General features: G+C 36.7%; 1 protein-coding gene across 4 annotated transcripts; it reads right to left on the minus strand.

Moving 5' to 3' along the window:
* Positions 1-6,547: 6,547 nt before the first annotated feature.
* si:dkey-9k7.3 (circularly permutated Ras protein 1) lies at positions 6,548-20,238 on the minus strand. Of its 4 annotated transcripts, none has more exons than XM_044097529.1 (19): positions 20,048-20,238; positions 15,854-15,905; positions 15,288-15,341; positions 14,027-14,158; positions 13,854-13,940; positions 13,673-13,758; positions 13,364-13,561; positions 12,170-12,214; positions 11,991-12,080; positions 10,902-11,053; positions 10,708-10,789; positions 9,924-10,045; positions 9,734-9,818; positions 8,674-8,780; positions 8,340-8,452; positions 8,137-8,248; positions 7,890-8,030; positions 7,279-7,372; positions 6,548-7,007 (listed from the first exon to the last, which is right to left on the minus strand). In XM_044097529.1, the coding sequence occupies exons 1-19, from the start codon at positions 20,126-20,128 to the stop codon at positions 6,882-6,884; spliced, it is 1,959 nt and encodes a 652-aa protein (XP_043953464.1). In that variant the 5' UTR covers positions 20,129-20,238; the 3' UTR covers positions 6,548-6,881. The 4 variants fall into 4 exon arrangements, 3 of the variants coding, with proteins under 3 accessions (XP_043953464.1, XP_043953462.1, XP_043953465.1); XM_044097527.1 differs by having other exon boundaries at positions 15,854-15,941; XM_044097530.1 differs by lacking the exon at positions 20,048-20,238 and adding an exon at positions 16,135-16,313 and having other exon boundaries at positions 15,854-15,941.
* Positions 20,239-20,654: the final 416 nt, after the last annotated feature.

Raw genomic sequence — 20,654 nt, forward strand, 5'->3', positions numbered from 1 at the left:
CTCATTAAGATGGAGATTAACTAGAAATGGAAAAGCATGGACATTCCTAAAACTGCAACGTGGCTCTGTGAAATGCCTACCTGCCTTACTTTGGAGAAATGAACAAGACCAGTGAATTTAAAGAAATATGGGACACCTTCATGCAATTTTTGAAAGTAACCAAGCTGAAACAAATGAGTAGTGCAGAAGAAAATAAAATAACAACATCTAAGAATATCAAGAGAGTGAAACTTTATTTTATTTATCTGTATACTTATACATGTATTTACATATAGGCAGTTGTACTTTTTATTCCTTTATTTGAATGGGCTTTTTTCTTATCACCAATGCTGTTATTCTTTTGTTTTCCCTTTTTAGTTCAACCTTGATTTGTTTTATGTTATACCCAGAGGATTTGTTGTGGGTGTTTGAATGTATGTTTTATATATGCAAAGACTTAATATATATTTTGTTTAAAAAAAAAGATGAAGATTAACATTTTGTCACTCTTGAACATGAGCTCTGCCATTATTTTTAACCTGGGCCATTATTTTTAACCGTTTCCACAGATTTTACTGTCATTAGTTGGTGTTATCAGTTCATACCTAATTATTTATGAAACTACCTATTAATGTACTGTCATTTGTATTAGCAAAATATTTTTCCTCTAGGGGATAGAACAGCCCTGGGGCCCACATGCTTGTAAATCTGGTCCTGTTTCTAACCCTAAGAGATTATAGGCTGTTACATGTATAATCTGAAAACACAGTAGTATTATGATTAAAATACAACTAATAAAAAATAGAAGTCAATTTAATTCAGAAATTAAGTTATAAACATGGAATAACCCAGGGACTAAATACTGGCCACAATTACAAAAATTTATTAAATTCTTGGTGAAAAAGGCTTTTTTTGCCCTTGACAACATCAAGATGCCTCTTGAATGAAGTACGTGTTGGTGAGGTGTGATTTTGAGCCATTCTTTCATGCTAACTGTCTTCAAACGTTGAAGGTTCTGGGTAAACAAATCAGACGACTATTCTAGAGGTTTGATTTCTCTGAAAGCAATTAAGAGTTTCTTTTACTCGGTTGTCTTACTTAGAAATTCACACCTGCTTCTTTCTTAGATTCTTATCAAGAATGTTCTGGTGCTTTTTCCATTTATCCTCTCTTCGTTTCTGTGAAGCTTACCGGTACCCTGTGCTGTGGGAAAGCCTACTCTTTGATGTTCCGATCTACAAAAACAATCTGACCATAATATAGTTTCCCAGTATTTCTTTGGATTGTCCAAATTTTAATTTATTTTATTTTTAATTTTTTGTTTTGTTTCACAGTGAGAGTGCATTAACATCATCTTATATTGCTTTCATAGGAAAAACTTTAAAAGGAATGCAACAATAGACTATATTTACAAAATATTTATTTCATATGTGAAAATAACACAGTGAAAAAAATGCAGTCTGTTTATTTTCCTTAAGAAATTTAAATAAAACATTTTCACACGACGTAGTCGTGTTGTTACGGTGCAATGCATCCTGGGTAGATAATGTATGCTAGGCGCTTCAGCGCTAGTTCAGTCCAGGTAGAACAGAACTGTAATTTTTGCGCAGTAAGTAACATTCAGCTTCTTTAATTTGAACCAGAGGGCAATAGAGAAAAACCAAGAAGAAATGAAAATGAGGTGGACCGAACTAATGAAGAAAAAAGTCGGCCGGAAGTGCTAGTGTTTGAGCGGCTGCTGCTTGGAAATGCCAACCGGAAAGGAGTTTGTTTGCTGTAAAGATTGCAAAGAGCTTCGGTTTCCAAATCAAGCTGTTAACGGTAAGCTTTGCGATCAAAATATTTTCTCAAATACATTGGAACGTGTGTTGCAAAGATTTGTAGATGCTGCATTGTCACTTTAGTTGATTTAATACCGCTTAGCTCGTGCTAATAGTGTTAGCTCCAGTTAATATAGTAAACAGTAGATCAGAAACCGGTAACTTTTGTTTGTTTGTTTGTTTGTCATGTCTTGTGTATAATGCCGTATGAAAACTCTGAGGGAGCTTGGTAAATCCAGATGTTTTGTGGGAGCCCTCATCCTCTGCAGCTTTGGCATCTTGTGTTTTAGTTTGAATTGTGCAGGTGACAAAATGGCGACCTCCATATGGTCCAACTGTGGGGTCGTTCAGCATTCAGTTTTTATTCGACTCCATCTTTACGCTGGGCTGTGTTTAGTTTCACATCTGGAGCTCTGGAGTTGACTGATGTTTAATTAAACTAAAGTTACCGACTAAAGCTCAGCCTTTTAATAAAAACTAAGATTTTTATGTTTTGATCTGTTTGTGCCAGGTTCTGAGAGATCACCATCTTTACAAAACCTCTCCTATAGAGATCATCGTGTGCTCACCACTTCTCTTTGTCTCGTTGTTATTTTAAGTTGTTTGTCTAAGGGCATGTGGATTGTAATCTTTCCCACAGTTGACATTGATTTTAAGTGATGACGTGACATCTTTACGCATCATGGAATGTCTCTCAGACAAGTTGTACCAATGGTTTCCCGATTCTGTTTCTGATTAGTTGTTGCTCAGGTTTTCCATGTAACAGTTTTCCACTCTTCAGAGTTGCCCTTCCTTTTTTGTAATATAGCTTTAGTCCAATCAGACTGTATGAAGGACATATTTGAACTTTACTTCTCAACTCTTGTCACAGATTCTCAGTTGGATATGTATCCAGGCTTTGACTTGACCATTCTAATATTGTTAGATTTTTTCATTTGAAATCTGGCTGTGTGTTTATTGTTATCCTGCTGGAAGGTTTATCCTCTTCCAGCATTGTTCGGTAGCTAGGTTCTTCTATTGTACAAAAACCTCTGATCAGATCCCCTTTTCTGATGAAGAATAGCATCCCCAGAGCATGACACTGTCACCGCCTTGTTTTGCTGCTGATTGGTGTGTTAGGAGTGATGTGATAATAAAGTTTGTGGTTGAATAGTACCAAAATGCAAAAACACTCAAGGGCTTTGAAAACTTTTGCAATGCAGTTTAAACAAAGGGGAGCAGTTAATAATGTTATAGAACAGGAGGTCCAAGGTAGGGTTCAGGGGCCCTTTGCAGGTGCGGGAATGATTGTGTGTGGTCCTAAACTATGGTACAAAAATAGCAGAGACTTTGTTTATGGCTCAGGCTGGTTCATCCAGATGAAAACTTATATTTTAAATGTTCAAAACTAAAAATGTTTTTTTTAAACTAAAACACAAGATATTCCTCTTTTATGGATATTTTATCTGTTTTTAATTTAGTGCCAAATAGGACTACAAACATCCAGTGAGTTTCACTCTGAGCAGACTTGAGTGCAAATATTTAGTAAACATGACTAAATAATGGAGAACGTTTTTGAAGTCCACATTTTTTTTCTAACTATAAACATAAAATCTAGACAGAGAAAACATCAGCTGAAAAATCTAGGACACTGTATGATGTTTTTTGTTTCTGATTGTTTTTTCTAAACAAGATAAACCTGCAGGACTGAAATAAGTTGAGTCCATTTGTGCAGACCTTATTGTTACTTTAAAATCCCAGGTTTAGTTTAATGATGTGTAATTAAAATAAATGGTTTGCAATAAAATAGGTCATGTATTTATTTTTTTTTCCCCTCCAGGGGGTCTTTTGTGGGCTCCAGTGTCCCTTATATGACAGTAAGCTGACAGGAAAGGGGGGGAAGACATGCGGCAAATGTCACCGTGTCCGGGAATCGGACCCGCGACGGCCGCGTCAAGGACTCAAGGCCTCCAAATGTGGGTCACGCTATCCCCTACGCCACCACAGCACGCCCGGTCATGTATTTTTATTTTAACAAACAAAAAACGTGTCATGGTTGGTGTTTTGTTGGACCCAGATGAAGGCAGATCAGAGGTGAAGTGAAGAGTTTTAATTTCTACCATGAAGAGAAGCGGACTTGGAAACAGAGTGAGCTAAAACAACAAAGCCCAGGTGAGTAGGCTTTCCCACAGCACAGGGTACCGGTAGTTCACTGTTGTTACACTCAGTGAACTTGAGTGTAACAAGTTCATTGTTTGGCGGTGACTCGTTCAGAACAAATGGACTGTGGGTAAACTTCCGCCGCTGTAAAAATATGTAAATATCTTCAGATCAGTCGTTCAGGTTGCTGATAAGTGAGTCTGTGTTCTGGGAGACCGGCTGTTTTCAAGCAGAACCGGTCTGATCAGTCCATCTGCTAACACTAACATTTTTTCCGCCACTTGTTGGCAGCAAAAACAAGCAGAAGATTTTTCTTCTGTATCTATGGCGTATCTGATTAATTTCACATAACTCTTTAATAAACCTATATTATCAGACCAAAGTGAGTTCAGAGAAAATAAAGTAGAAGAGTTTTTAACTGCAAAACAGTTTTAAAAAAATTAAACTGAGTTGAATTGAGTTGTACATTTTTCTAAACAGTGTTGGTTAATGTTTTCAAAATAATCCGTTTGAAAGCTTTAGATTATAATTATTAAAATGACCTGACTTTAGCTTTGTGCATTTTTTGTGGCTTGTTCTATCTAATAAAGCTCGGTTATATAATAGACATTGCCTTTCTACTACGCCACCACAGCACGCCCGGTCATGTATTTTTATTTTAACAAACAAAAAACGTGTCATGGTTGATGTTTTGTTGGACCCAGATGAAGGCAGATCAGAGGTGAAGTGAAGAGTTTTAATTTCTACCATGAAGAGAAGCGGACTTGGAAACAGAGTGAGCTAAAACAACAAAGCCCAGGCTACAGGCTCTGTTGTTACACTCAGTGAACTTGAGTGTAACAAGTTCATTGTTTGGCAGTGATTGATTCAGTACAAATGGACTGTGGGTAAATTTCCGCCGCTGTAAAAATATGTAAATATCTTCAGATCAGTCGTTCAGGTTGCTGATAAGTGAGTCTGTGTTCTGGGAGACCGGCTGTTTTCAAGCAGAACTGGTCTGATCAGTCCATCTGCTAACACTGCATCATGATGACACTTAAAGTAATGAGTTAAACGAATCACTTTTAACTGCAGTGAAAAATGCAACTGCAGTTGGAACTGCAGTTCATTTTTTCCGCCACTTGTTGGCAGCAAAAACAAGCAGAAGATTTTTCTTCTGTATCTATGGCGTATCTGATTAATTTCACATAACTCTTTAATAAACCTATATTATCAGACCAAAGTGAGTTCAGAGGAAATAAAGTAGAAGAGTTTTTAACTGCAAAACAGTTTAAAAAAAATTAAACTGAGTTGAATTGAGTTGTACATTTTTCTAAGCAGTGTTTGTTAATGTTTTCAAAATAATCCGTTTGAAAGCCTGAGATTATAATTATTAAAATGACCTGACTTTAGCTTTGTGCATTTTTTGTGGCTTGTTCTATCTAATAAAGCTCGGTTATATAATAGACATTGCCTTTCTACTATTCAAACTTCAAAGCCTTCCTTTAGTTTACAATGAACTTTTATCAGAGTTACTGATTGTGGATTTTAGACAATAAAGAAAATCCCAAATTCTACCCAAACCTTGTTGAATTGACATGTTACCATAATGTTAGATACTGGTGGATTATAAAGTGCTTTTATTTTATTGAGTTATCTGTTTTTTATATCTTATGTGTGGAATAAGTCAGTTTCTGAAGCATAAACATGCTTGTTGCTAAAATAAGAAAGTGTGAAAAAGCTATACATTAGGAAAACTAGACAATTCAGTTATTACTAAATATGATTTTGGTCCTAGTCTGAAAAAATTGGACATAATTAAGCATTTTAAAGGTCTAACAATAATATTTAGAGTATTGCTTTAACTCCATTTTAAAGCATTGCTTTAGCTCAGTTAAAAGCTTCTGGATTCAAGCTAAGTAGCTAACACATAAGTTCAATCTGAGTTAGCTTGAACTTATATTCAAGCTAACAGCTACTTAACTCAAGCTAACAATTACTTATAAGCAGTTTGAATCTACAAATTTAAGCTCACAACTACTAAGATTCAAGCTAACACCCACTCAAAGATGTTGACAGTTACTCAGTCAGGCTAACGTTCAGTGAGACTGGAGCTAAAGGCTACTAAAAGTCACAGTAGATGAATGTTTCTCTCTCAAAGTAATGAGAGAGAAACCAGATCTTTACCGTAGGGCGTTGCTTTGCTAGTCTTGATCAATATTTTCTTTCTAAATAATTCTAGTTGGGATGTTTTTGACGCTGTTTGCTCTTCTTCAGCTTACTTTTGAAGCTTACCAGAGGTAGAGAAGAGGACAATGTGGGCAGACGTGGACGAAAAAAAAGTTGATTAAAACCTGCTTTGTTTTTGTGGTTTCTAGCAAAAAAGCCTGAGTGGGCGTGTGCAAAGAGTGCAATATTTTGATTATTCTTCATACAACCCACATATACAATACCACAAACTCATCTCCACTTTCAACACCATTAAAAAAATATTTCCACTGATTCCAGAGAGGCTTAACTGAGCAGAAAATATCTATTTTGTAAAAATATCCAGAATAGTTGAGAAATCAAATAAGGTAATTTGATGTAAGTATGAAAAATGAGAAGAAATAGAAGGAGACATGATTTTATTTAGCAATAAAAACATAAAAGTCTTTAATTGACATGAGACATAGAGAAATTACATATTTACTTCCTATAAAACAGAAATATAACACTTGGCTTAATGGCTCTGCTCTGATTTATTCAGAGAACATGATCCATTTTGGACTGTATTCAACCCAAGTTGATTATCAAAATATCACATTCTCGAACATCAGTATAAAACTATGAAAATAAAATACCAAAATAGTTTTGGCTTTATGTTAAAATTGCAGCTTTTGCACAGGTAGAATATAGACAAATAATACTCAGCCGTTCATGAATTTAAATTGTATGTTTCTCTTTCTGTAGAATCAGCTTTTTTCACACCGCCTCCATGACCTTTTTTCGTGCTAAAGTCTTTTTCTGGACGTGAGCCGTGTAGTTGCTGCTGAGGCTGCTGGCTCTCTTCATCTGGTACACCACCTCAGCTGCTTCGTCCGACAGAGACTGCTCCAAAATAAGGGAACAAATGTGCATTTATTGGATATTTCAACTGCAATATTGTAAAACATTTGTTTTTTGTTACAAAGAATCTTTTAGTCAACATGCTATAAGGTGCCGCTAGCCACTGCAGTAATGTTGCCTTCATTTAATGTCTCAATCAGTCAAACTTAACATGTTTGGCATGTTTTCTCTTCACAGATTAACTTTATTTTTTTATTATTATTATGGCTAAAATTAAAAGTGTTGGTTGGTGTTATGGTAAATGCAAAGGCACCTGAGAATCTGCTTTCATGTTGCCACAAATTGTCGTCATGGTTTCCATCCAGTTACCGTAGATACTCTCTTCCTTTTGGATTGGCCTCAACCTACTACAGTGCAGACAGAGATGGAAAATAATCAATACACGCTTAAACCAAACAATTAAACTTAACCAAATCTTATAACCTAACTTTAGTCTTTGAAAATGAATGAATTTATTCCAACACAAGTCTCTAAGCATTCTGATGGGATTCTAAGTCCTCCTCCTCTTCTTCTTCTCTTTTATTCTTGAAGACGTTTCACCTCAAATTCAAAAGGCTTCTTCAGTTCTGAACATGGTTGGAACTAATAATAATAATAATAATAATAATAAGTTGCAATCATACTAATAGCCGCCGGAAATGTTGCAACTTTGGTCCCTAATTGAACCGAGTCTACCAGACTATCAGATGTCTGGTAAACATGTAGTGAGACGTGTAATGACAGCATGGGAAAAATTCAAAATTGGATGGATTGATGTGAAAACATTCAGCGAGATTCAATGGTTTTGATGGTAAGTGACCATGCTCAGATCTTGGAGAGGAAGTAGTTTCCTCACTACTTCCTGTCTGGCGGTGTTGGTAGTACCTGATGTGATGAAGCAGGTTTTGGTGAGCCTCTAGCTGCTTCTGGGCTTCGGTCACGCGGCCCTCCATGGTTAAACCGGCGCAGAGCTGAGCACAGTGGACGGCCAGCACCGCCGTGTTGAGTCTTCCCAGGAGAATCTGACTTTAGACAAAACCAACCAGTTGAAGTCAATACCAAAGAATCTAAAACACAAACCAGTTTGGTGTATTGGGTGATAATGGGAATAAGCTGTGGTTTTGTTTTTAACCTGCTGGTGGTAACGGGCCGTTGTTCGGTAATGATGCGAGTGACTTTTTGCTGGTCTCTGGTCTTGAAGCTGAGCTGCAGCTGGAATGGAAGCGTGTTCCTCTGGAGACAATCTTGTAACCAAACAACATCTCTTAGCAAAACACAAATTGGAGATATTCTTTTTGTTTCTGCGCTAAAATGTTTTGTTTCTGACCAACTCACATTCCATGTAATCTGGTTTCACAGCAAACTGGAAGGTGATCTCCAGTCCCTTTGTTACGTTTCCGATCTCTCTCACCAGTTTGTGATTGTTCTCATCTGCATATGGGAAATATCTACAAGGAGAAGAAATGTTTTAGTTGTTAGAACTATTTTATATATCAATACACCAATCAGCCATAACATTTTGACCAACTATCAAGAAATAGAGGTGAGTAGATTGGTCCAAAACATTGATTATATAGATACCAAGTTGAGATTGATAATTTAGTTTCACATTTCTTCTTCAAATGTTATTTGAAGTTTTGGTGTGCGTTTGATTTCAGTCTCCACTCACACTCCATCAGGAGCCAGCAGGGTTGCAGTTACACTTGTTGCTAACACGTTGTCTTCAGAAATGGACTGGATCTCTGTCGCCATGGTGCCAATGCTAACAATGTTCACCTGAGGGGTACAAAACATTTTTTTAAGAGTTTAAAATGCATTTTTTTATGAAGTCTTAACAATGGCAGTGTAGGGTTTATGGTCTCTGGATGAGTTGAGTCTATATCAATAGATAATAGGTCTGATAAAATGTTCAATATTCACAGAACTCAGATCAAGAACCGCAAAGCATTCTGGGGGATCTAGGCAGATTAAAGGCTTTATCCACTCAACCTGTCACAGCTTTCTCTGCTGGTTAGAAACATGGACTAACTTACTCAATCTTTGGTTACCTAGCAACTCACTCAGTCTTTGGTTACCTAGCAACGACCTGCTGAGCATTTGGGGCAGCAGCTTTTTAAGGTTTTGCCACCGTGCCTCATAAATGCTTAACAATAAAAAACAACGGGGTGAAAACTGTAGATAAAACAAAAAAGGGCATGCTACCAGTCAGGCAGTATTTAAATATTTAAAACTTAAAACTTTGTTGTCAACTTATGATCACATTTTATATGTTTTTTTTTTACCTTTTCTTGTTATTGAGTGACAATAAGGATAACATTTTCTCTTTCAGCATGCTTTAATGTTGCTGTTGTGATGCCTGACCTCCATGCTTTCAAGCATTGTTCAAAACTTGAATACAAAAAATATTTACTCCCCAGATTTTCTGCGTTTGTGACTGCCATATAATATATTTTGAGTAAAAGTGCTTACAGCTCACTCCAAAAAACACCAACACATTCACAAACAAAAATTAGAACACACCTGTACAACTATAGTTTCAGTTAACCTTTGGTAGACATTTGCAAAATTGCCATCATGCTAAGTAAATAGGCCTAACCACTGTCTAACCACCAGCTTCCTGTAGTTTAAATGTAAAGCAGCTGTACTTTGTTCTTTTTTAGACATTTTAATAAATTCATGTGTGTCTGTGCCAAAATAACCAGCTAAATGTGCTTAATTTTGTGTCTCACCCTTCCTCCAGTCACATCAGCCAGTCTCCCAATGTCAGCCAAGCAGCAGTCTGTCCCTTTAAAGGACATTACTGAGATTATGACTCTGAAAAAACAAGAAATTGTTTATTTATTTATCCTTAAGAATTCAATAAAAACATTTTAGCGTGGAGTTCATGGGGGAGGTTAGTGTGTGTGTTTGTTTCCTGACCCTTTCTCTACCGCCTGCAGAGCCAGCTCTCTGTAGAAATATGGAGCCGCTGCGTGAGAGGACTGAGCTTGCTCCATGTCACCGAGTCCGATGTTGGCTCTGCCGTCAGTGCACAAAATGACCTGCAACACACATTGAAATAAAGTCGTGACACAACTCCTCAGGGCTGCAAAACAACTGAGTAAAACCCACAACTTCTCAGATAAAATTACATATAAGAGAACCTTTATTTTTAGCATAAGATCTGGCTTATGTATGTTCTGTTTTAAAGGGGCAGTATTATGTATTTTCCAAGCTCATAATGCCGTTTTATACCATTAATGAGGTGGCTATGTTATCTTCAGTCATTAAAATTCTACGTATATCAAATCTAAAGTTTCACTTGAAATTGGGCCTCTGTCTCTTTAAGAAACTGCCCCTCTTTCTAAAACTCTGCCTTCAGGAAGTTATCACAACATTGCTCCATTATTGAGCCTTTAAGGATGTTTTTTACCAGCGTTTCACTGAGAAGTATCTCGTGTAACAGGAGCTCGGTCCACCCAGGCGTTTAGCACACCTAAATGGTTTCCATGGAGATTCAAGGACTTCTCAAACGTATATAAAAAAATCAAGGCAGCACTCCATGTATGTTTTTGATGTGGGAATAAAATTATAATATAATGTAAATTTAAAAAAAAAATGTCAATTTTACAAAAACTCTTTTTACTGCCCCCTGCTGGGTTATTTTCAGGGAATTCTCAGTTTTTAGAAATGTAAACATTGGTAGGAGTTACTCCTCACTCACCTTGGAGCCGGGGTATTTTGATGCTAAAGCTACTGAAGCTAACGCTGCCGGACCGAGAGCTGTTGCTCCATTTTCCCTTAACCTGGAAGATACGGAAATATAAAACACCAGTAGTGTTTCTGTGTTTATACACCGTTTAAATTTATAGTGGACAGTAAGTTGTATCTGTTTCCTTTTTTGACTGAATTTCTTACTCTTTGACTCTCTGGGTGAGATGCTGGTGTGTCTCAGCGATGCAGTGAGGGACACTGTAACCCAAAGCCTGTTTCCAGATGTGTTCGTAGTCAACCAAAGCCCAGTCCTTGATGGTGAGCGGAGCCCGAGTACCATCCCCGTAGATAACAACCTGAAGGACAGGCAGCAGAAAACTTAACCAAACAAAATCACATTTTATCTTTAAATGCTTCATTTTCAAAGGTTTTATTCAACTTTGAACTTTATTGACCGCACATTCTGAATCAACAACGGCTTGTTGCAAAAGGACCTAGTTATATGACAGAGGCATCTAAGAAATCCAATTATTAAAGAAAAAGCAGGAAAAATATCTGAAATACAGAAATTAAATGTCAGGTCGTAGAGAAAGTTAATACAAAATGACACCTCTATACGTTTCCTCTAGACAACCCAAATCATCGGCTTCTGGTGGGCCTCCAAGGTCAACCAATAATTTTTTAAAAATTCTATTTATTTATTTTTATTTATTTATTTTTTCTCCCCTCCAGGGGGTCTTTTGTGGGCTCTAGTGTCCCTTATATGAAGGTAGGCTGACAGGAACGGGGGAAGAAGAGGGAGAGAGACATGCGGCAATGTTGCCGGGTCTGGGAATCAGTAGAAAACCAGTGCAACTTTTGTTTTCACAAAATATAAACAAAAATGGAGTAGCATCAGATTTTAGCAGTTATAGGATTTTTCTTTCATCTCTGGTTAAAAAAAAATAAAATTTTTTTGCTGTAGTGCTAGACTCACATGTTTATTTTGGCTTTATTTACCCAGAATCCCCTGTGTTGTAGTTTGCATCCTACTTTTGGAGCAGTCTCCAGCCTGCTTGTGTTCACATATGCATCCAAACCGCACCAGACCAGAGTTCACTTGAACTGATCCGAGACCGAGGTTTGACAGCAGACCGGAGTTTGATTACGCATTCAGACCTCCTCAAACGAACTTTTTAGACAAACAAATTACAGTTTGACTAAAATAGACTAAACAGGATTGGTGTGAATGCAGCTTAAAAGACAACTCATATGAACGATTTGGCTCAAACATGACCGGCACATCAGTTCTACCTCATCATTAAAGGTGACGAGGGCCACCCTACGGCGCGGCGTCTGCTGCAGCGTAAACGTTAGCGTCCTCTGAAGAGCATCCTGGATTCCCTGTTTGACGACAACAATTCACCAAGTAATCCACAATCAATAGATTTCACGCAGGGTTTAATTCAATCAACAACAAATCAATGTTTCACCTCTAATCTGGATATGTGAACCGTTGAGCCGTTGTTTGAAGTCACCTACAGAGAAATCATAGAGAAGTGATTGTACGTGAGACTGTGACCTTTTTGTGGTTTAATGGGGTCAAACTTATGTAGGTGTTTCTACTTGCAGCTCTTTCTCTTTTTACTTGAAACAACAAAACTTCCATCTTGCAAATGCATAAAACATGGAGGTATGCTTACAATGCCCTTTCAGAAATTATTAATTTAACAACATAAGAGGACTTCAGAAGAGAGCGTTGAAAAGCCAAAAAGGGCGTTCTGATTGAATCTAATGGAGACGTGTTTGTGAAACCGAAAGCGGAGTGATCCTATCTGTTGTGAAAGCTGAATCTTTGTGGTGACATCTGTGCTTGAAGTGCTTCTCATCAGTGACACATACCGCCGTTCAGTCTGTTGTTATCAGAGCTGAAACACCAGATTTTTATCAGTTGTGGTTTGTGTTCTTGGTATTTCTACAGATCGTTTACATTTTTTTATTGGAGATGCTGAACATGCAGATCTTTTAGATGTTTGCTCTCAAGTCGTTCCTGACTTCAGTTGGTTGAGGTTCAGCTAGTAAATAAAGACATAGCAGAAAGATAGACTGTATTTTAAAGTCTAACATTTCTGTGAAAGTGTAACTTTGGCAAATTTTGAATAAATTGACACTGAGGGGTGTGGCCAAGTATAGGGGTTAGTAGAAGGGGTCAAGCAGGGTCTGGTGAGGTCAACTTATAAAAACATGTTTATTACAGTTTTTGCACAGTTTTTTCTTAGATAATAAGATTTTAGTCTCTTTTCAGCAAGTGGTTTATGGATGTTTAGTCAACAACAAAACACTTGTACGTTGTACAGTGCATACAGCGGTAAAACCAGCTGACCAAACATGCCGGGCTTCACTGGGGTTGCCAGGTAACAGGCTGGGTTTCACTGGGGTTGCTAGGGAACAGTGCAGTGCCTGCTGATTTGTGACGTTACATTCCAGAGGTTTTTGAAACTACTAATTTTCCAGACACCAAAAAACTTTAACTTATTGCCCAAAACCATCTGCATGTTTTTTTTTTTTATGCACTTGGCTCTTGTGCTGTTTTTAGAGGCAGTAGATAATCAAATGGAAGCATAAAAACATGCATAATTTGAATTTTGCATAATACATCTCGTTTAAGTTTTTTGTTTTACACACACCTCTGTTGTGACCGTCATGCTGCCAGAAATGTCCACACAGAAAACAACCATCGTGTCCTCCAGGTTCTGGTAATCGTCTTCGCTCATTCTCGGCAGGTAAAGGTCGTCAGTGCGCACACCCGCTCGCTGACCGATGCACACTTGGGCCAAACTTTCGTCTACACCGTTTTCATATCCACAGAACTCGCATACCCACAACTGCAAAACAGAGCTGCAACTTAAAATGCCAATTTGTGTTCTTGCAGGACGAATGTTCTTTCACTGCAGAAATAAAACAAAAACCTGGTTACATTGGCATGAAATATTTACCTTCTTCCATACTGAGCTGAGACAGGACAATGCAGCACTACATTTCCCACAAATCACCGGGTTCTGGAAGGTCTCTAGACCTGCATCTGCAAAACAAAAATAGGATAAAATAATGGGAAAATGATGAAATTTGACTTGTGTGTGTGTGTGTGTGTGTGTGTGGGTGTGTGTGTGTCCTGACCTTGGCTCATGTCAGCCAGTTTTCCAAGACCAAGTGAGATGACATTGATGTTGACCTTAAAACGATTTTCTTCTTCCAGCAAATCAACTGGAAGAAGCAGAAGAAATCAGTAGGAAAAGTAATTACATTTCATACAGATTTAATCTTTAAGAGTTTGATCGAGGGTCACTTACGTCTGGGAGGAACCGGAGGAGGGAGAGAGAAAGGAGTGACAGGAAGTTGAGAGGGGAGAAAAGACATACTGGGAAGGGAAATGGGTCGAGGTTTTCTCAGGCGGCGTGGAGGCAGCGGAGGAGGACTTGGACCTGATGAAACAAGAAGCACCAAGTGTTGGATATGCATCAAAAATAGATTAAACGGCTCATTTTTTCTATTTATTAGGTACAAAAACAATCTTGTCACTACAGAGACACCATGATACAGCAGATTCTTCTCTTGAGGATAGTAAATTTGATCTCATGTTGTGCAAATATGGAAAAAAGCAGCAGTTTGCATGACAGTTAAGTGCAGTCAGCTTTTCCAGTACATTGTAAGATTTCCTCTGTTTTTAACACTATATATCAAGTGGTCATGTCATATTATTTTCACATATTTTTTAAATGGTGAGAAATCTGGAGGCCATCTTTCTTTTTGACAGCGTGTTGAATAGGTACGGAGGCTTTGGAGTGCGTGAATTACTGGTGTGAGATTGTTTTCACGCTGCAGTGAGAGTTTACAGGATCAGAAATCCCCTCGTTTAGAAAGTCTTGACAACTTCTGATCACTTCAATTGGAGAAAGTTTCCCCGATTTCAAAACTTTGGTTGAAGTGGTGCCTGTAATTCCAGTGTCCAGTGTGGAGAAAATGGCGGATTCATCCTTACGCACAAGTCAAGTGTGTCTTGTTTTTTATAATATCAGCTTTTCTTCGTTTCTTAGGTTTTACAATGCATTTTTAACTTGTTTCTTATAATGTCACTTTGAACTCTTTCTGTTTCCTTCTTATTTTTTAACACTGCAACTACATCTTTGCTTTTTACAGTGTATTTTTGTATTGCATTTTTGTTACATTGATAAATTATTTCTTATTTATTTTGGTATTTTCTGGTTTCCTTTTTAATTTTTGTCTTGTTTAAACACATTTTGCCTGACTTTTTTCCACATGCATCAAAATTACTCTGACATCACGGACTTTCCACTTGTTGAGTTGCAACCTGCATAGCTATACAGTCTTTCTCTTCTCTTGCTTTTGCAGGCATGCCCACACACACTCACACACATGCCAACACACGCATACACACATAGGCATGGAGGTTTCCTCTTTACTATGCTTTCCTGTTATCTCGCTGCAATACTCTGGAGAATAAAAACGTTCACTTGAGAGAGAAAAACAACCGTTAAGAAGCACTGGACTTGGAAAATGTTGAGTTTCTGCTCAAGTGTGTGAGAAAGTTACCTGTTTGTAGAATCATACTGTTTTCATAGTCGGGTCCAAACTGAGAATTACCTGCTGTTAGAGAGAAAATTATCGTGTAAATTAAAAAGCAAAATATGTAAAGCTTTGATGAATTCAACAGAACAAACAGTTGTGTCAGCTTTAAAGTGTTTGGTCACGTTTTGATCTGAGTTATTTAAAACTTGCTAAAGGCTTGAAGACATGAACTTTTGTTTGAATCTTAGTTCTGATAAAACATTCCTCATGTTTGAGGGAATGGACTGCTCTGGGATGGGCATTTATCAGATCGTTTATCATTTATTGTGATACAATTTAGATCAATCGTTATTTATCTTCTGGATTTTTTGCACAAAGGCATCAATAAATATCAGTAAATTTGGAAAATATAGTTAAATAAAGAATCTATGTGCAGCTCAGTGAAATAAATCACTTTTTTCAAGATGACTAGCATTTGTCTGTCAGATAAAAATGAAGTAATACATAGTTTATCATCATTCTGTTTATCACAATAGTTCTATAAAATATCGTGATATATTTCTAAGTCCATGTTGCCCATTGCTACTCACCTGTTCCATCTGAGCCCCAGTTACATACGACATGGCTGCAAGCAAACTCCATCTGGGAACCACAACGATGGACAGAAATCTTTAAAATCTAGATTACAACCAGAGGAAGAGAGGTTTGTAAGTCTGTGGGAGACAATAAGCCAGAACAGCAATCTGAAAATGACAGCTTAGCTTCCTGGAGTTGCCCTCACACCGTCACCACAACATCTGGGTTGCCGATCCTCTTATTTTTCAAGCTAACAGGTGGCTGAGTAAAACCATGAAAGCAAACATTTCCTCACTTCCTGTGTGAACAACGGTGAGGGTGAAGAGAACAAGGCGTTGCTCTACGAGGGTTTAAATCGTCATTGATGAGGCGAGTTGCTCTGCCAAAAACAACAACATGACGCAGAAACAGACGGGATTGAACCAGCAGCACGCGTCTCAAACCACAACATAAACACAGTGACCAGCAGCCAGAGTTGGGTAGTTAGCCAGAGTTACTAGTTACAGTTACTAAAAATACTTTAGTAACTTCTTTGAAAAAATTCTTACTTTTTGGAGAATTTTTATTGTACTCGAGTAATTTTGAGTAATCTTACTAAAGTACAAATTTTGGATTTTTTACCCACTGAATGAAAAACAAACATGTTTTAACCAAAAATTCACCAGACACAGACACGCCTGCAGTTTGAAATAAACTGATTTGGGGAAAACATTTTTTTGCCTGATTTTGGTTTTTTGTTACTTATATGAATTATTGTCATTTTAGTCCTTAAAATACCAAAATTTTCACTTAACTTTACATTTTGCTCTGCTTGATGATGTAATGTTTAAATATTAAATGATTGTTAATTTGATCAGTTACTCAGTATTTGAGTAGACTTTTTACCAAATACTTCTTTACTCTTACTTGAGTAAATTTTTGGTTACTCTGCCAACAGCCACGTTGATACTCAAGCAGGTGAAAAGATGTGAAATTCAAACAGTATCCACCTCAATCCGTTTATTTGTTGTTACTGACTCACAGCTTTATTTTAGGGAGGCAGATTTTAATTCACAAAAGATTAAATACACATTAAATGATGAACTTCAACTTGCCATATCACCAACATTTTCATAGTTTTTTCTTTTTCTGTATTTGTGCCTCATGATTTTGTTTTGGTCCCTGACAACCGCAAATCAAGAACAGTAAACATTTGGCCAGAAAAATAGAAGACAATTGACGACCCCCCCAAAATTTTGAAATTCTTTGAAGCCATTTTTATATTTTAGATCTTTAATGATGTACAGACTTTGATTAAAATACTATTCTTTGAGGAGGTTAAAAAAAAATACACTAAACTAATTATAGAATTTTTAATGTAATGAATTTTGTGGCCTGCCAGCAGGTTCTCTTTACAAATTTTGGGAAATTTAACAAATTGTGTCTGTATTTTTAGGTTGCCTCAGTCTGTTTTTTTTTCAGCCTCTAACGGCTTTTCTTCAGCTTTGCTTTGCATCCCCACAGGATGACGCTGCCACCGCCATGTTCCATGTAGGTTGATTATTTCCTTTCTGTCACATAGTAAACCAGAAAGTCTCTTAAACCCAGACCTGCCTATTTTCCCACTGCAGAAAAAGCACCTACATGGCATGATGCTGCCCCCACCATGTTTACCAACAATAAAATGTGTTCAGGGTTATGTGTACAGATAATTTTACAATGCACAAAACAATTCTTCTTTATTTAGGAAATGGAATATTTCTGGAAGCATCTATATAATATAAACATTGCTTTTCATTATCAATCCATTTTTATTTTATGCTCATTTTTTGACACCTGGTGCCTATTTCAGTAGAAACTGTTGTGGTACGGGAAGCCATGCATGTTTTTTGGACGCTAGAAGAATATCCAACTGTAAATATGTGTTGTTTGCTTGGTATTCAAATGAAAATGTGTAACAAGTCAGATCTGTGTAGTACGATGTCCACTGTTATTTCCTCTTTATGTTACCGTGGCAACTGTTATGCTAATTCTTCTGAGGGGAAAATAAGAGACTGAAAACCACAACGTACCTACTGTAGTATTTATCTTAAAGAAGCATCTTCACATCACCTACGTTTGTCAAGGTTTAACTGAGAAGTGCTGCACTTGACAATTCACTTCCTGAGTCTGAAAGCTGGCCTAAAACCATCAAATAATTCAAATTTACCTATCTAGGCACAAAATGTCCTGATAACATTAAATAGCTTAAAATAGGCTCCCAAGCACCAGATTATGATAAATACAACATTACTCAGGCTGTATGTGTTTAGTGTGGAGAAAATCAGAGACTTAAGTTTCAGTTTTAAACATCAGAAACGCTGTCATCAACCGCTAGCAGCTGCACGTTAGCATAAAAACTGAAAACATTTAAGTATGTCTGGATGTTTTTTGTTTTTTACTGAGAATGTCTGATAACATGTAGAAAAAGAATAATTCTCAATCATCAAACTGTTTATTCTTAAAGTAAACATGTTTTGTACATTTTGTTCTTGGAACAGCAGTTCAGCTAACATGGGTTAACATGCGTTAGCATGACTCATATAATATTTATCAGAAATTGGTTCCTTTTATTCCAGTAACCTAGCATTAGCTTCAAAATTACTCCTATTTAATCATGAGTTAATGTTCTCTCAAAAAGACATTCACTGAAAGTGTTTCTAAAATCTTTTATCAAATAAAATAATCTTTTATATCATATTTATAAGTATATATGTATTTTAGAGTTGTTTTATTTTCTAATTGTTTTCTTTTTAGAGGTATTTACACTCCCTTTAAATTTTTCTTTTTTCACATAATAAACCTCAATTGAGATTTTATGTGATGAACCAACACAAAGAATTAAACATTTGTGAAGCAGAAGAAAAATTCTGTATATTTTTAAAAATTTTTGTGAATGCAAGTCTGAAATGGTGCTGCAAATTTTTAATGAGCTCTTTACCTTGATATAAATGACTTCAAATGTTACTTAATCAGTAATCAGAGCTCATCTGGCAGTAAATAAACCAGCTTTTTTGTGAAAACAGATGATTTTTTTTAGAGGAAATGGAGACAATGTTGTGAAACGAAACTACAAAATGAAATGGGAGCGAGACACAATTACAGCCCTACCAAAACATGGTCGCCCTTCAATACTGATTTTTTTTCTTAACAGTAACAAGAGGACATAATAATGCTAAAAAAAAATAACACTGAGAGATGCAAACAATTTGCTAGGGATTATAGATGTAAGGAAAAAATTATCATCACTCGACGACCATGACTCAGGTTTCTGGCCCTTCATCTAATCGCAAACTTTGTTTGTTTGATTTGATTAATTTAGCGGCAGCACTTTGATTTAGCTCTATTCTGGTGTTTTTCTCTGTAAAAATGTTTTATCCGGCTCTGGTTCATTGAATTTAAGCTTCTAATGAGCCAAAATATTTACAGTCTTAACTCCTTGATTTCATGCGGAAGTGTAGAGCTGCCGTCCAAGTGGCGCGGTTCAACATGAAAACTTTGTCCTCACATTAGATTTATTATGTTATAACAATATAATTTTCACATTTGAACAAAATATTATCACTGTTACACATATTCTTCTGGTTAAAACAAAAAACATTTTCCTGCTGTATGAATTTTGTCATTTATTTAGCAAAAGTCTAGAAAACATCATTGAACGTAATATATCTGTATTTTCTTTTGCCTGGTTGGAAACTATTCTAATTGGCTGGAATAATCTTAATTCATGTCCATATTAAAGAAAATTTTTGCCAAACAGTTAATAAACATAAATATTTGAAACCACCCTTTTGGCTCATTGTTGGTGATATTTTGGTGATTTTTAGTGCCCAACTCAGTTTTCCGGCCTTCCTTTTAAATCGCACACATCATCCTCCTCCTCTTAGATTTAAAAAACTTACTCAAGCCATTCTTATGAAGTTTAATAAGAGGAAGTATAAATTCTGAGGAATTTTTTCACTTTTTATGTAAACATTCAATTAAAAAAAGATTTTGATCAGTCAGAGGAGCCTCTTTATATCTGTTGCATTCAATCAAATATCAACATTTCAGTAAGTTTAAAACACCCAGATTAACTTTATGGCTCTGAAATTGCTTAAAAGTTCCACATAAACCTGAAGATGAAGCAGAGATGTTGGTTTACGGTGGTTTATCATCCCACAGCGACAATAGAGTGAGGAGCGACTCACCTTTGTCGTGGTCTGTGTGCAGCGAGTGCAGGTTGTTATACTGAAAGCTTTTCTTTCATGCAGCAGGTCGGTGGAGTGCATGAGTGTGGGAGTGCTCAGTGTGATAAGCAGGAAGTCGGTGAACGGGTGGAGGTTGAGAGAAACACCAAGAAATGAAAGTTAAAAGGAAGAGGAGAGCAAAGACAGAAGAAGACGAGTTTTATCTGCAGCTTTACTGAAAAGAGAACTGTTTTAATTCAATTTTAATCTATCAATTTCAGCTGTTGATTGATTTCCTACATAAAAACAACCTCACTGCATCTCAGCCGTGAACTTTTCACATTTTTACAGGTTGTAGCTATAAACCTCAGGGTGTTTTGTTGCCATTTTACAAGATAAACAAAGACGCAGATAGTTGTGAAGTAAAAGTTTCATACTTTTACTTAAAAAAGCAACAAAACAAAACCTTTTTAACATTTGACGTTTAGAAGAAAACTAATTCTGCACTTCAGGTCGAATATTTAATCCATAGCGTAAAACATGGTGATGATGACATCATGCTGTGGGACTGCTTTTCTTTGACACTGCCAGGGAAACAAGATGTCCCTAAACACACAATCCGAGTTGG

Source organism: Gambusia affinis, linkage group LG18 (assembly GCF_019740435.1).
Source record: "Gambusia affinis linkage group LG18, SWU_Gaff_1.0, whole genome shotgun sequence".
Lineage (NCBI taxonomy): Eukaryota > Metazoa > Chordata > Actinopteri > Cyprinodontiformes > Poeciliidae > Gambusia > Gambusia affinis.